The 15180-nt window shown below is 38.3% G+C and overlaps 2 protein-coding genes across 2 annotated transcripts; both read left to right on the top strand.

Annotated features, from left to right (window-relative positions):
• The first annotated feature begins 576 nt into the window (after positions 1-576).
• LOC122012608 (sulfoquinovosyl transferase SQD2-like) lies at positions 577-9406 on the top strand. Its single transcript, XM_042569208.1, has 12 exons — positions 577-736; positions 841-1005; positions 2107-2173; positions 2402-2472; positions 6399-6516; positions 6603-6676; positions 7672-7727; positions 7811-7894; positions 7987-8074; positions 8161-8238; positions 8441-8497; positions 8738-9406. Exons 2-12 carry the CDS (start codon positions 881-883, stop codon positions 9231-9233), a joined length of 1314 nt encoding a protein of 437 aa, XP_042425142.1. The 5' UTR covers positions 577-736; positions 841-880; the 3' UTR covers positions 9234-9406.
• Positions 9407-9592: 186 nt separating this feature from the next.
• Positions 9593-11384, top strand: LOC122012609 (serine/threonine-protein phosphatase PP1-like). The gene is made up of 3 exons (XM_042569209.1): positions 9593-9989; positions 10398-10957; positions 11037-11384. Exons 1-3 carry the CDS (start codon positions 9812-9814, stop codon positions 11220-11222), a joined length of 924 nt encoding a protein of 307 aa, XP_042425143.1. The 5' UTR covers positions 9593-9811; the 3' UTR covers positions 11223-11384.
• Positions 11385-15180: the final 3796 nt, after the last annotated feature.

Below are 15180 nucleotides of genomic sequence, written 5' to 3'. Positions count from 1 at the left end.
GGCGACATTTGGTAAGCAAATTGATAAAAGAAGCCAGAAGCCTAGTACTGAAAGAAAGAATAAATGTGCCGAAAACCAAAAAGTTGATGAAAACGTTGAGTGTCATCTATTAACATTATTATTTAATTCAAAATCGGGCACGCTATGTAATTATTATTCTCAAAAGCGATTACATATCTCCATATAAAATAAATAAACTCTACCTTTTATTGGAAGAATCCGATGAGGTTAACTGAGATGGTCAGTGAAGGATAGTTTGTTACCTGAGATAAGGATCGAATTCCGGAATTGACAGGGTATACATCCGTACATTTTAGCGCTTCACCTGTTTTGCTATGTAGTTGCCGTCGTAACAAGTCTTGTTGCAACGCTTGGCCTCGAAGGTTTTTTTTTTTTCCACGGCGCGTGAACTCCGGGGTCGTATTTAATTAGCTACAGCTATTAACTCGTGGTACTAACGTCATCTTCGCTAACAACACGTGAATTAAGTCAGGACTTAGGATACGAACAAAAGATCTGATAAAAAATTCTATTGTTGCCGACGGGCGAACAGTTGTCATGTGCTGATTCGTGACGGCAGAAGATGGTAAAAAAAGGGAACCATCAGTCAAATTGATTCGAGGAGAGAGAGCGCAAGGCATATGCTCGTGTCGCGATTCGATCATACACAAGAATATGCTCTCGTCGAATTAATATCACAAGCTCTGCGCTTGATGGATCCCTTCGCCTCTAATTAGTTTAGTTTTGTTTTTGCAAATCTGCTCTTCTCGATCCCGATCTTGCTTGTTTCCTTTTTTTGCTTGGGGAGTGCTTGACTTGGCTCTTGCTGCGCGTTGAAAGGGGGTGGACCGGAGTTTTCTGGTCTGCTAGTTGCAGATCCATGACCATGGAGGAGATCAAGGAGCCGCTGATGGGGGACGAGGAGATGCCTCCTCTGCTGGAAGACCAGGAGACCGACGCCAAGCCTCGCCGCATTGCTCTCTTCGTTGAGCCCTCTCCCTTCGCGTAAGTGAAACACACATGCTGCTTCAGTACACCGAATCGTGTTTAATCTCAGTTTTTTCCCTTTTTATTCTTTTTGTTGATTGCCGATGAGTTCGGATCATGAAACTTGGCGCCCAAGGCGATCGGTCCTTGTTGCCTGGATGGATTTCCTTATGGTTTATGATTGTTTGTTTGGCCAAATTTCTTCTTTTTTTTTTGTGAGAAAACAAATTTATTTAATTTTCTTAAAAGAAAAATTAGGAGTTGTTTACCATTCTAACGGATGTTGGATATGGTTCTTATTTGGATGAGCTGCGTACAGGTTAGATGCGGCGATCCCAGCAAAAAAATAAATTCTTTCTTTTCCTTATTAACTGCCAAAAACAATGGAATTTTGAGGCGGTTTTGTGATTTGGATGTCTTTGCTGCTTGGTTAAATTTCCTTCTGCTTGATGTAGCACATTACTTACTGAGTTATTGCCAGATTAAGTTAAGAGATTAAGGGATCTTGTAAGTGGTTTCCTTGGTTGGGGTGATTATTGTTACTTAAGTTAGTTGCCTCTATGGTTTTGGTCCACTTATTTTTGTCTATTTGATTTTGCATGTCTAATAAACCAAGAAATTTTATTCTAGATGCTTCGGTGATTTAGAGGTGAATATGTCTTGGATGAGGGATCTTATTTGCCTCCCTCTGCGCATTGTTTTAAGTAACTGTTTCCATCCTGAATTTATTTTATCTCAATTTTAATGTCAGTTTAAAGAGTAGTCTCTTCTACTTAGGTCAAACATTTCCCCTAAAATAAAGAAAATTGGGAGTTTTTAATTAGACAAAGTATCTTGTTACTTTTGGATAGATTTCAGCAAAACATACCTAATTCTATATCTATAGTCGAAATGCATTGTTGCACTTAACCTTGGTTATATTATTCAGTCTTGCTTTGTTATTTGTCAACTTTCTAGCAAAATTATGTATTTTACCCTGGGTTATATGTTCAGCCTTACTTTACTATTTTGTCATTTTTCTAGCAAAATTATGTATTTTCTTTTATTTTATACCTTGGCTAACATACTTAGCTATTGGTACTATGTTGGCTTTTAAATCTGTCTCTTTATGTTTGACAGTTATATCTCTGGATACAAGAATCGCTTTCAGAATTTTATCAAAAATTTGCGTGAAATGGGGGATGAGGTGAGTAGTTCCTTGTCCAAATCTATATTGAAATTATTTGTTCTGCGGTTACATTACATAGATGTATTACACGCATATCTCATCTTAAATCAAAGTGGAAATATGTTAAAAAGTAGTTTATTTTGTCCATGCGACTAATTCAACAAGAATATGTTCAATGAGGAACAAAGAGAACTTTTTCACTATAATACCGAAATCTAATGATTTCCTTCTTTATGTTTGGTTTAGGTTATAGTTATAACAACCCATGAAGGTGCGCCTCAAGAATTCCATGGTGCAAAAATTATTGGTTCTAGAAGGTAACCTGACTAATGAATCCCTTGCTTGATGCATATAGAATGTCACATAAAAATGAATGATTTATGTCAGTTGAAGTCAATTGGCTCTTGATATCTTGTTTAGAATATGCTTTCTGATATTTTACTACTTTCTACTGTGGACTATTTCTTGTTTAGAATACATTCTATGTTGTTTTATATTCCACGTTTAGAATATACCACACTTTGAATTTTTTAGGTTGTTCGATTTCCTACTTTGCACAAAGAAATCTTGAGTCTCCACTCGTTAAAATACTCATAACCTTTAATCAACTCTACCAGTCATATTACCACAATATGGATTGATCAACCATGGCCTAATCTAATCCAGTATCTTGATGTATTGCTGAAATTGAACTTCTAGTCTGACATACATGATAAATAATCCAGTAGGCAATATTCCAGAGGCATAGTAAATAATATAGTTGTCTCTGAACATGTCTATTATATAGTTGTCTCGGGACTTAACTACGATATGTTTCAGTATGGAACTGATAAGAGGGATACATTACACCTTATTGTCAATTTGGATTGTCACTAGTAGACCACCTAATTCCAATGGGTCCTGATCTAATTTTAGAATGATAAAGTGGGATTGTATTGCTTCTGAGAATATGTTCTTTAGACATTGCAGATATACTGAGGTATGTAGCTAATGATAATATTTCCCAGCCCTACACCATATCTATAAGATATAGGCTTATAGTTGCTATATCAAAAATGTTCTTAATTGGTCTAGCACTCCACTGACCAACAACTTGAAGTTAGTGTTGCTTGGTTGATGCGGTAAGTATGGTCCAAAGTGAAAGAAGCTGTATCTGGTATATGTACATCATTTCTATCTCAAATCAATGTTTTAGTGAGTATCTTTTGCATCTTTAAGTTTTCTATATATCAAGGTTCTAAAATTCTCTAGGCGCTAGTCGGGCGCCAAACCAACGCCTAGATCGCCTAGGCGGGGACTAGGCGTTGCTATGCGGTAAATCACATTCTATAACTTCAACATAATAACATCAAATTTAAAATGACTTTAAAATTACACAACTAATTAAATATTACAAATTTATTCTACTTTTTCATAATTTTCAACAACTTGTTCTCCATTAGACACAAACTCAATATCATCATTGTGATCCTCCTCTTCTTCTTCGGATGTAAAATCATCCCCGTGAAATTCTATCACTCTAGAGCTTCTTCGGGGTTGTAGATTTTTATCTACTCCAGTTGCTTCATCAACCATTTACCAAGTGATCCTGGAACCTAGTTCAACTTTATCATCTTCCCCATCATCCACCATCCATAATCCAACCTTGTGCATTTGAAGCATCTTTTACAAGAAGGACATCGACATTCCATTATTTCTTTCTTTTAGTTTGTTCAACAATCTAGTATTAAATTAGACAAATACTAAATTGTTCAACATGTTGACATCCAATTTATTTCTTTCCTTATTGGACCAAATTTAGAGCTTATAAAGCTTAAGTCCAACACAAAAGGTTACATTTCAGTTTTTTTTTTAATTGGGCTTTAAGTTTAAAAGCCCAAACTAAAAAAAAATGAAAACCCTGCACTATTTCCGCAGTGTCGAGACGATTTGACCGATTAGTAGGCACCTAAGGCCGTCTAATCTCACCTAGGCGGGTGCCTAGGGCTGCCTAATCCCACCTAGGCGCCAAGGCCGCTTAGGTTGGCCGACTAGCATGTTTTCGGTGTGGTTGGCAGGCGCCTAATGTTAGGTGGCCGCCTAGGCCGATTTTTAAAACAGTGCTATATATGAATATAATCACTCATGCTACTTCAGACCCTGTTATATGGATGCATCCTATAACTTAGGTGGGTACTTGTTGTAAGAATGAACTTCCAATTGTTAGTATTAGCCCTAGTACCAATTATGAGATAATTGTAAAGGGCTCCTTTTGTATCATATTTTATTAATTAATAAAAGGCAACGATGGTTATTATATTTATTTCAGTTCAGTGCCAAATGAATAAGTATAATAATGTCATAGGGTAGTAGGCTCTAATCTGCAATATATCAATTGGTTGAATTGATAGTGAGATATTGTAGATATACATAGAATACTACTCTTAATTATTCCTAGTCAAGCATTAATATGCAAGGACAATATTAATACGTTGAGACTAGCATGTAGGTCAACGAATGACTTAATCTCACAAGTCATGGATATGAGATATCAGGTTGACACATGGGTATATATTAGAGAATATATACTGAATAACCCACCATGAGAATGTTTGATGGATCATTATATGAGTGTCATAAATATTCTCATATGACTATTGGTATAAATAGTCCTTAGACCTGAAGTCACTACGGTTACCTACATAAGGCGTTGTATACTTTGGTATCGGCAAACATCACCTGTAACAAGGTGGACTATAAAGTTGATCACTGGGTATGCAATAACTTATGCGGATGGATGTGAGTGATGTAGATGAGATCTATCCCTTCTATATAACGGAAGTGATATCGGTGGGCCCCTTGATTAGTAGGACACAAGAATGCATGGTCATGCTCAAATGAGTCAATATGTGATATTGAGCTTATTTATTTTAGTGTGTCTACTTAAAGATCAAGAAACACGAAGATTAATAAGAGGATGACACGATCTATGACTCATTGATCAATCTAGATATCAAAGATAAAATGACCAAGTCATACAAGATAATAGCCACAGACAGGTTAGGTCGGATCTCGACTTTCTCATCACTTGGGTAGCAATGATGCATTGCTAGATGTCACTCATTGCTTATGTATCTAAATGTTGATTTGGATACATTGCCAACGTTACGAGAACCTATTGGGTCGCACACAAAGAACAAGTAGATTTGGAGATGGGTTCATATGATAAATCATTGGATTAAGTCTAATCCGAATTGGGCTTATTGAGTTAGACTCGATTGGATTTAATTATTGGATTGAGTCCAATTCAAACTAGACTCATATGGAGTCAATTCGAATTAATGAAATGGTGTTTCATTGAATTTGAAATTGCATGAGAATCAATGAGTTAGACTCATTGGGTGAACTTGAATTCACCAAGAGGAAAGGTCAATTTTGACTTGACCAAAAGACTCTTCATAAAAGATGACTAAGAGTCAATTCATGAAGAAGATCAAGAGGCAAAAGGGAGATCAAGAGCCAAATAGACTTTTGGTATTCCATGGGAGTACAAAAGGAGGAATTTTGGCCATTGATTGTAAGGTGTTCATTGAAGGGGAGTCTTGGCGCAACGGTAAAATTGTTGTCATGTGACCAAAAGGTCACAGGTTCGAATTCTTTTGCAAAAAGTAGAGTAAGGTTGCGTACAATGGATCCTTCCCCGGGACCCTGCATAGCGGGAGCTTCGTGCACCGGACTACCCTTTTTTGATTGTAAGGTGTTCATTGTCTTCTTCCGCTCTTCCTTTATCCACCGAAATTATCTTGCTTGGTTGCTAGCACAACCTTAGGTAGTTTTCTTCTCCATTTCTTGAGTTCGTGAGATGGATGAGACGCTTGTTCGTGTGGATACCATAAAGGCGCGAATGTGTGATTGTGCTGAGATCCAAGCTGTCTGGAGTTCGTGTGCACGCATCAAAGGTATACCTATCATGAAACTTAGTATATGTATTTTGTATTTCCCTTCGCATGGATTTCTGGAAAGGAACTAGAAGTTTTCCGCTACACTTTAGCGTGTTTAGCGCCCTAGTTCCTTACACCAATAACTTATGTATGTGAATGGTACTGTTTACATAGCAACCTTCCTACCTCTAGAGTTAAGATTACATCTCTTCCATTCCATGATCTACATCTCTTAGATTGCATTGTTTACATCTCTTAGATTCCATTGTCTATACTATTTTATTCATTCGCTTTGTTCTTATGGTTCTGAAATTTTGTGCCAGCTTTCCATGCCCAATGTACAACAATGTTCCTCTTTCATTGGCCCTCAGCCCAAGAATCATTTCAGAAATTGCAAAGTTCAAGCCTGATATTATCCATGCATCTTCACCAGGAATCATGGTTAATTTTACTTCTAAGATGTTCTATGAATGAAGACTTTGATACCTTTACATAATTTTCTACTAAAATTTAGTTTAATATCTCAGGTATTTGGTGCTCTGGCAATTGCCAAGATGCTCTCCATTCCTATAGTAATGTCATACCACACTCATATTCCAAAGTAAGCAAGCTTCTTCAGTGACTGATTGCCACATATCCATTCTGAATTCTGCTTAGTTTGTTAGAATTTGTATAATAGTTTGAAGTTCATTCACTGCAACAACAAGGACATTACTAATTGACCTTTCATCCATTACATAAGTAGGTAATTTTCTTTTGCTGCATAGAAAATTGAGTGTTACTCATCGATATAAATGTTAGATGTCAAATTCTTTTTTTTTAAACAACAGATTGCTTGAATTTCTAATTCAAAGTACTTTTCATCTGAAATATTGTATGTGGCTTTATTTCTAAAACTTGGTAGAATAAACTGCATACCTCAATTAACATGAATTCTCGCTTGCTTTTATTATTCGTTAAAGCACTTCATATCTTCTTTGAGACTTATATCCTAATTCCTATTTTTTCACTCCCAAATTTGTGCTTCAAATGTGCCTTAAATAACTTAAGGAACTTCTGTTTCTCTTTTTGGCCTAAATGTTCTTGCAGTTATGCAAAATGAACATGACAGACACCAATAACCAATGGGTATGGCAAATCAATATAGCCATTTTGACCCCATGTTGATATGTTCACATCTGTGAAGCTTAGGCTTATAACTTGATATGTTGATAGAAAACCAGTCTCTCACAGCACTTGCATTATTTTCTTTGGAGAAAAGATGCACTTCAATTATCCTAATCTTCTAGTTTATTTGGGTTTCATTAGTCAAAATTTACATGATATTACTTCTCAAATCTTAGGGCAAAGGAACTGGTATACATCTTTTTCTGCAATTCTTAGTTTAGATTGTTGGCATCCTAGATAAAATGAATTGATAAACATCCTTCCGCTTCTTGTCGTCTCTATATGATGTATGGCTGATTGCTGAAATTTTATCAGCTGAAATTTTTGAAACTTGTGGAGCAACAATATATACGACATTATCTTTATTGTGATGTTCATAGCTATTATTCTGTCCCTACTTAAAATACACATTCTCTCCTGTCATGGTAGATATATACCCAGATATACATGGGGTTGGTTTGTCGAGCCCATGTGGATGGTAATAAGTAAGTTTCTCACTTTATTTTAATTAAAATATCGTAGTCTCTTATTATCTTACTTACATATCACCCTATTTCTCCCTCCTAAGGGTTCCTTCATAGAGCTGCTGATCTTACTTTGGTACCTTCAGCTGCCACTATTAAAGACCTCGTAGCTAATAATGTCACAGAAGGTCAGACTTCTTCCACTAGAATCTTCACTAGACATTTTAATCTGGTCCTGTACTTATTCTGCGTTCTTTTCTGTTTGTTCCTTTTCCTATAGCTCATAAAATACGACTTTGGAATAAGGGTATTGATTCCAAAAGCTTCCATCCTCGTTATTGTAGTAGTGAAATGCGTGCGAGGCTCAGGTAGCTATTGGCTGAAGTACATAGTATACATCAGCATGAACATTATAAATGTGATATGTTTTAAACTCATTGTTCTCATTGATCAGCAACGGGCAACCAGAAAAACCACTATTAATCCATGTTGGACGTATAGGAAGAGAAAAAAATTTGGATTTTCTCAAAAGGTAACATTTTATGCTACTTTTACCTTTGAGCGAATTCTTACTGTATATTCTATTCAATTATATGACATCAAAGTTAAAACATGAGCTTATGAACTAGAAAGTCATTTACGATTACATCAATTTATTTGTTTCTTCTGGACATCATGTTTACCCTCATTAGTCACTTCCACAAGTAACTCATATTTAAAGTTCGATTGATCAGGGTTATGGACAGGCTACCGGGAGTAAGAATTGCAATTATAGGAGATGGACCATACAGGTAAAACACTACAACGTTTCCTTCCCAAGCTACGTATGTCATGCCTTTTTCGGTAGTGCAATAATTTATGATTTGTTGGACTTAATTTCTGAGCTTAAACAAGGACTCTTTTGACAATGATCTCTTAGATTATAGCAGTGATTTGTAAACATGATCTCTTCGCACACATGTAGAACTGGAGATCTGATTTAATTTTAACATGCGTCTGTGACTTCTTATACGGTTTGCCCATTTAAACAGGGCTGAACTAGAGAAGTTGTTATCAGGTATGTCTGCTGTGTTCACGGGCATGCTTCAAGGTGAGGAGCTATCGCAGGCGTATGCCAGCGGGGATGTGTTCGTGATGCCTTCGGAGTCCGAGACCCTTGGCCAAGTTGTGCTGGAGTCCATGTCATCAGGCACTCCCGTCGTCGCAGCTCGTGCAGGTGGGATTCCCGACATCATACCGGAGGACCATGAAGGAAAAACCAGCTTCCTCTTCTCGCCAGGTGATCTAGATGATTGTGTGCACAAGGTCGAGCAGCTACTCTCCCGCAATGATTTCAGAGAAGCCATGGCTAAAGCAGCACGCGAGGAGATGGAAAAGCACGATTGGGGAGCAGCTACAAGGGTCATTCGCAATGAGAATTATAACGCAGCAATCTGGTTCTGGAAGAAGAACGAGTCCCATATTATTGGGCCCATCCAGTCGTTTGCCAGATGGCTATTCGGGTCACCTGAAAACACTTGCAATTGAAGAAGTAATTCCAAGGCAGTTATTGTCTTAGAAAAGCTTGGAAGTCAATGCGAGTAATAGGCTTATTGGACAAATAATTAGTCCCTTTTTGTACATTATAATTTAGGGCAACAAGACTAGCTTGTATAGAGACAGTGAATCGAGATTATTTTTCTTGTTTGGCGATTTTTAAAGCGATGGAGATTGTTTCCATGAATCATACAATCGGATTGGACAATTTTTTAAAGGGTACAATGAATTCTAAATATTTTAATAAGTCTATCGTTAAATAAATCATGCAATGTTAACATTCTTTCTGGCAACTTTCTACTTAGCTCTACCCGTCTAATTCAGTTTTGTTTTGTTTTACATGTCAAGTCCGAATCTGGAACCTAATCGATAGACGATAAACAATAGCACCTAGCGCCGCCCGCTATCACTCGGCGCCTCTACTGCATCGTCGATGCCTTGGAACCCCCGCATCCCTTTCTGCTATTCCTTGTCGGTGTCCAGCATCCTGTCTATTCTGTTTCTCCTCCCCAGACTCTATCTATCTCTACAGCGCAGCTCTGCTTTTTTGCTTTGTTTCGCCGATCGCAATGGATGCGGATGTGCTCGACGATATCATTAGCCGATTGCTGGAGGTGCGGAAAGCGAAACCGGGGACGCTAGTCCAGCTTGCGGAGTCGGAGATCCACCTGCTCTGCGTCGTCGCCCGTGGCATCTTCCTCGCTCAGCCTAACCTTCTGGAGCTTGAAGCTCCCGTAAAGATCTGCGGTCACCTCCCGCCTCCCTTCCGATTTATTTTACAGCTTTGCATTTTTGGAACATAAGACGATCATGCATGTGGGTGTCTTGAATATATCGGGAAAATTGTCTTTCTTTTTGGAACATAAGATGATCCGTAACTAGGGTCTTCAGGTGAATCTGAAGATAAAATCATGCAATTGTCATCTGAATTCTGGCAAGGATAAGGCTGGTCATTCTACTATTTTTCACTTTAGTGTTGATTCAGGATAAGGCTGGTCATTCTACTACATCTTCCCTTGCAGTTAATTTAGAAGCATCATAGCACCAAGCGGATAATCTCTGAATGCTTTGCATTTACTCGATGAGTGATATTCCTCATGATTGTTTTATTGTAAGGCATTTATTGATTTAGTATTTTTTTTTTAAAAAAAGCAGGTGATATTCATGGTCAGTACAGTGATCTCTTGAGGCTCTTTGAGTATGGTGGTTTTCCTCCCGCTGCAAATTATCTATTCTTGGGCGACTATGTTGATCGAGGAAAGCAAAGCTTAGAAACAATTTGCCTTCTTCTTGCATATAAAATCAAGTATCCAGAAAACTTTTTCCTTTTGCGTGGGAATCATGAAAGCTCTTCGATAAATAGAATATATGGATTTTATGACGAATGCAAACGCCGATTCAGTGTGAGACTTTGGAGGACATTCGGTGATTGTTTCAACTGCCTTCCGGTAGCTGCTCTTGTAGATGATAAGATTTTATGCATGCACGGTGGCCTTTCTCCGGAACTCTCTCGGTTGGAGCAGATTAAATCTTTACCTCGACCAACTGATGTCCCTGAAGGTGGTTTATTATGTGACTTACTTTGGGCTGACCCTGGAAGAGATGCTCAAGGTTGGGGAGAGAATGATAGAGGTGTCTCTTGGACCTTTGGGGCTGATACACTTACAGAATTCCTATCTAGACTTGATTTAGATCTTATATGTAGAGCACATCAGGTGAAATGCCAACATTTTCTTCTATTGTGAACTTTAATCACTCTTCAAATGTCAAACTTTTTTTTTTTTCTTTTTGCAGGTTGTGGAGGACGGCTATGAATTCTTTGCTGACAAGCAGCTTGTAACGATATTTTCAGCCCCCAATTATTGTGGAGAATTTGATAACGCTGGTGCCATGATGATTGTTGATGAAACATTGACTTGTTCTTTCCAAATTTTCAAACCTGCTGAGAGGGAACCGAATACTATGCTGCCAAGAATTTGATATTAAGATAAAAATACAAATGAGGCCAATGCTAGCTTAATCGCACTTTATTGGCGTTTCTTTTGTTAATTAATGTTTAGCAATTATGACGAGTAAATTTGTTCTCGTTTGGGTATGATTACAGTTTTGTACCTAACTGATTGTGGTATGCCTTTCAACTTCTACCATCTGTTCTTTATTCGTCTATAATAGGTATAAATTAATGCTTTCTTTACTTGAAAGGATGGAGTTGAAAACTAAGGACTTTCTTTACTTCATAAAAACATATGGATTGTTTATTCTTTCCTCCTTTCCCTCGTTTACTTGGCAGGCGGTCTCATGCTCGCCCGGGAGCAAGCGGGCAGCTGGGGGTGTTGCCCGCAAGTGGTCGGATGCGCTCGGCCATAGGCGGGCCAGCGGCCTATCGCACGAACGGCCTCTTCCTTCTTATCTCCATTGAGAGGGTTTTTTTTTTAAAAAAAAATTCTCTCCTTTTTCTTTTCTCTTTTCTCTTCCCTGGATTTTTTTTTTTTTTTGTCCTTCGGGACTTTCTTTCCTTTCTCAATCCGTTCCTCAAAATAAAAAAAGCCGTTCACAATAAGTTGATATATATAAAGAAGAAACAAACCATTCTTTCCTTTCTCAATCCGTTCCTCAAAATAAAAATTAAAAAAAAAAAAAACCTCAAAGTAAAAATAGCCGTTAACAATAAGTTGATATATAAAGAAGAAACAAAGCATTGACATAAGGGCATTCACATCAGTGTTAATGTAATGTGAATATTATAATACTCGAGATATTGCAATGTAGTGCAACGTGGATGGGTATTATAACACACAATTAGTTGATTTTATAAAAAAAAACGTAAAAGTAAAAAAAAAAAAAATTAGATATACTGAATGAATGAATGAATGAATGAATGGATGGATGGACAATAAAATCTATAAATAATGAATATTAATATTGAAATAAATATGGATGTATGTTAGTAAAAAGAAAATATTAATGTAATATGTATATGATTTGCTTTTTAAAGATGTGACTTATATTATCATTCAAAATACTACTGCTCTAATGCTCCTTGATGCAAATATATAATTTGCTACACGTTTTCTTATCTTAGTTCAGCAAACACATTTTGGTACACGTTTTATTCCTTAATTTCAAATGTGATGTTAATTTTGTGTATGGCTAAGCTGGTGCAGGATTTCTTCAGTAGTAAATGAAGATCGGTGCAGGGACCGCATTAAGCTTGACGTAGACGGAGCGGGAACATTTAGCCAGAAATACGATCACGTTTATTCCACAAAGAAGAGTGTTGTGGCAGTTGTATATAATCCTACTCCTTAAAAGATTCAGCCGAATTAAATATGATTTTAATTTGTTTGCCATCTTAAATAATCTTCATGTTTGTTGATGCTTTGATAAATAAAGTCCATACGGTGGTCCCTAACCTGATTATTATAAATTTAACTGGGCGTGCCAACTATCGGATTCGCCTAGTCAAGTCATTGACCTCGATCTCTCGAAGAGTCTTCCCGATGAAGGTCAACTTTTTATCTTAGTCACGCAGCTTGGTCACCTTCAGCTTAGTCATTCAGCTCGAGCATGTCAGCTCCTTCAACTCAGCCACTTGATTCAGTCATACCAGCTCAGCCACTCAGCTTGGTCATGCTAGCTCCTTTAACATAGCCGCTTAGCCTCGAGTCAGTCATGTCAACTCCTTCAACTCGACCACTCAACTCGACCACCTTCAGCTCAACCATGCTAGCTTCTTTAGCTCAGCCAATTGCCCCAACCATGCCTGCTCCTTCAGCTCAGCCGCTCGGCTCAGCCACCTTCAACTCAGCAGCTTGGCTCGGCCATGCCAACTCCTTTAACTCATCCACTCGGCTCAGTCATGCCAGCTCTTTCAGCTTAGCCACTCAGCTCGGCCATGCCAGCTCCTTTATCTCCGCCACTCAACTCATTCACCTTAAGCTCAGCCACTCAGCTCGGCCATGCCAACTCCTTCATCTGAACCACTCAACTTGGTCACGCCGATACCTTCAACTCAACCACTGAGCTCAATTACTCAATTATGTTACTTCCTTCAACTCAATCATTTGATTTAGTCACTTAGCTTGGCCAGGCCGACTTGTCTCGTCAAACTAACTTTCGGTACGAAAAGCATGACCCACATGAGAGGTGGGGATCAACAGAACATGCACTACAAAAAAAATATAACTTTACCGACAAACGTACCGACGGAATTTGTTATCCGTCGGTAATTCCGAATATTACCGACGGAATATATACTTCGTCGGTAAACTATTTTTTTTTTTAAATATAAGATTTACCAACGGAATCTAGATTCCGTCGGTAAAGTCGGCTAAAGCTAAACCCTAGCCCCTTCCCTTTCTTTCCATGCGCGCGCGGCGACTCCTCTCCTCCTCCCCGATTTCGTCGGTAAGAGACAACTCTCCCCTCGTTTTTCTCTTCGATTTTCTGAAGCGACGCCTCCTCTCTCTGTGGCCGCCAGCGCCCTGCTGGCCTTTGTGTCAGTCGGCGCTGGTCGTTGCCTGTCGCCAGTGGCCTGCTAGCCGCTGTGTTGGCCACCAGCGGCCTGTTGTCCGCTGTGTCGGCCACCAGCGGACTGTTGGTCGTTGTGTCGGCCGCTAGCGGCCTGCTGGCCACTGTGTCGGCCGCCAGCGACCTGCTGGCCGCTGTGCCGGCCGCTAGCGGCCTACTGGCCGCTATGCCGGCCGCCAGCGGACTGTTGGCCGCTGCGTCGGTCGCCAGTGGCCTACTGGTTGTCGCGTCGAATGCTGGTGATCCGGCTATGCCAGACGGTACTGTACCGAACGCTACTGTGTCGGACACTGCTGTGCCGAACGCTAGCCCTAGCTATGCCGGATGCCGCCAGCAACTTGCTGACGGCTGTGCCAGATGTTGTTGTGCTGGCCTATGTCGATCGTCTTTCTACTTGTTATTTGTTTGATAAATTTTATACTAAATTATTTTTATTTTGTAAACAGATAGCATTTGCTGCTCTTCTCCGGTAGACCTTCACATCTTCATGTATAATTTAGTAAATTATATTTTATATTATTTAGCATGGTTTAATTTAGATATATGTTATGTTCGTATATTAATCTGTAACATAATATAGTTCTTTTGTTTGTTTTGTGTTTGTTCGTTAATCTAAGCTAATTTCTAATTCTCAATTTATTAATTTTAGATGAAAATGTCTATGAACAAAGCTTGGATGTACAATCGATTAGAAAATAGATTTATTAGAGATGATTTTATTGCTTAAGTTGAAGAATTTGTAAACTTTGCAAAGAGTCATCCAGAATGTATGAATGATGCTGAGTTACAGTGTCCATGTAATCTTAAGAAATGTAGGAATAGAGCCTTCCATGATGAGGATACCGTGAAAGTATATATATGTAGAAATGGTTTTGTACCAAATTACTATAATTGGTATTATCACGGAGAGCCTTATTTGTATAAATCAATTGGGTCTTCTGGTGGATCGTCATCTGCCACAACTTTTACTGCTCCTGAATTATTAACTAATGATATTGCAATGCAATCAATTGTTCACGATGTGATGAATGCTGCAGTTGATGATTCCAATATAGATGAAACACCAACACCTGAATATCAGCAACTATATGAAATGTTAAAGGCTAGTGAAAGAGAATTGTGGGAAGACATTACCTCTGGTCATTCTTAGTTATCAGCTACTGCAAGGTTATTGAATATGAAGGCAGAACATCATTTTATAGAAAGATGTTACGATGACATATGTCAATTGATGTCAGAATTACTTCCTGTTGATAACATAATGACTGATAGTTTCTACAATACAAAGAAATTGGTCAAAGGGTTAGGTTTGCCTGTAGAGAAGATTGATTGTTGTATAAATAATTGCATGATATTTTGGAATGAAGACAATGATCTGCGTGAATGCAAAATCTATACACACCCTCGT

The sequence above is a fragment of the Zingiber officinale genome, chromosome 8A (genome assembly GCF_018446385.1).
Source record: "Zingiber officinale cultivar Zhangliang chromosome 8A, Zo_v1.1, whole genome shotgun sequence".
Taxonomy (NCBI): Eukaryota; Viridiplantae; Streptophyta; class Magnoliopsida; order Zingiberales; family Zingiberaceae; genus Zingiber; species Zingiber officinale.
The sequence above is the reverse complement of the archived record's forward strand: the minus strand, read 5'-3'. Positions and strand labels throughout refer to the sequence as shown.

What these genes read in the sequence shown, in the direction of transcription:
- LOC122012608 (XM_042569208.1), top strand. Translation starts at nt 881, where the DNA reads ATGACCATGGAGGAGATCAAGGAGCCGCTGATGGGGGACGAGGAGATG. An exon ending in AAAATTATTGGTTCTAGAAG is followed by an intron (nt 2,473 to 6,398) that starts GTAACCTGACTA and finishes ATTTTGTGCCAG; the next exon opens with CTTTCCATGCCCAATGTACA. An exon ending in GAAATGCGTGCGAGGCTCAG is followed by an intron (nt 8,075 to 8,160) that starts GTAGCTATTGGC and finishes CTCATTGATCAG; the next exon opens with CAACGGGCAACCAGAAAAAC.
- LOC122012609 (XM_042569209.1), top strand. Translation starts at nt 9,812, where the DNA reads ATGGATGCGGATGTGCTCGACGATATCATTAGCCGATTGCTGGAGGTG. An exon ending in AGCTCCCGTAAAGATCTGCG is followed by an intron (nt 9,990 to 10,397) that starts GTCACCTCCCGC and finishes TAAAAAAAGCAG; the next exon opens with GTGATATTCATGGTCAGTAC. An exon ending in TTATATGTAGAGCACATCAG is followed by an intron (nt 10,958 to 11,036) that starts GTGAAATGCCAA and finishes TTCTTTTTGCAG; the next exon opens with GTTGTGGAGGACGGCTATGA.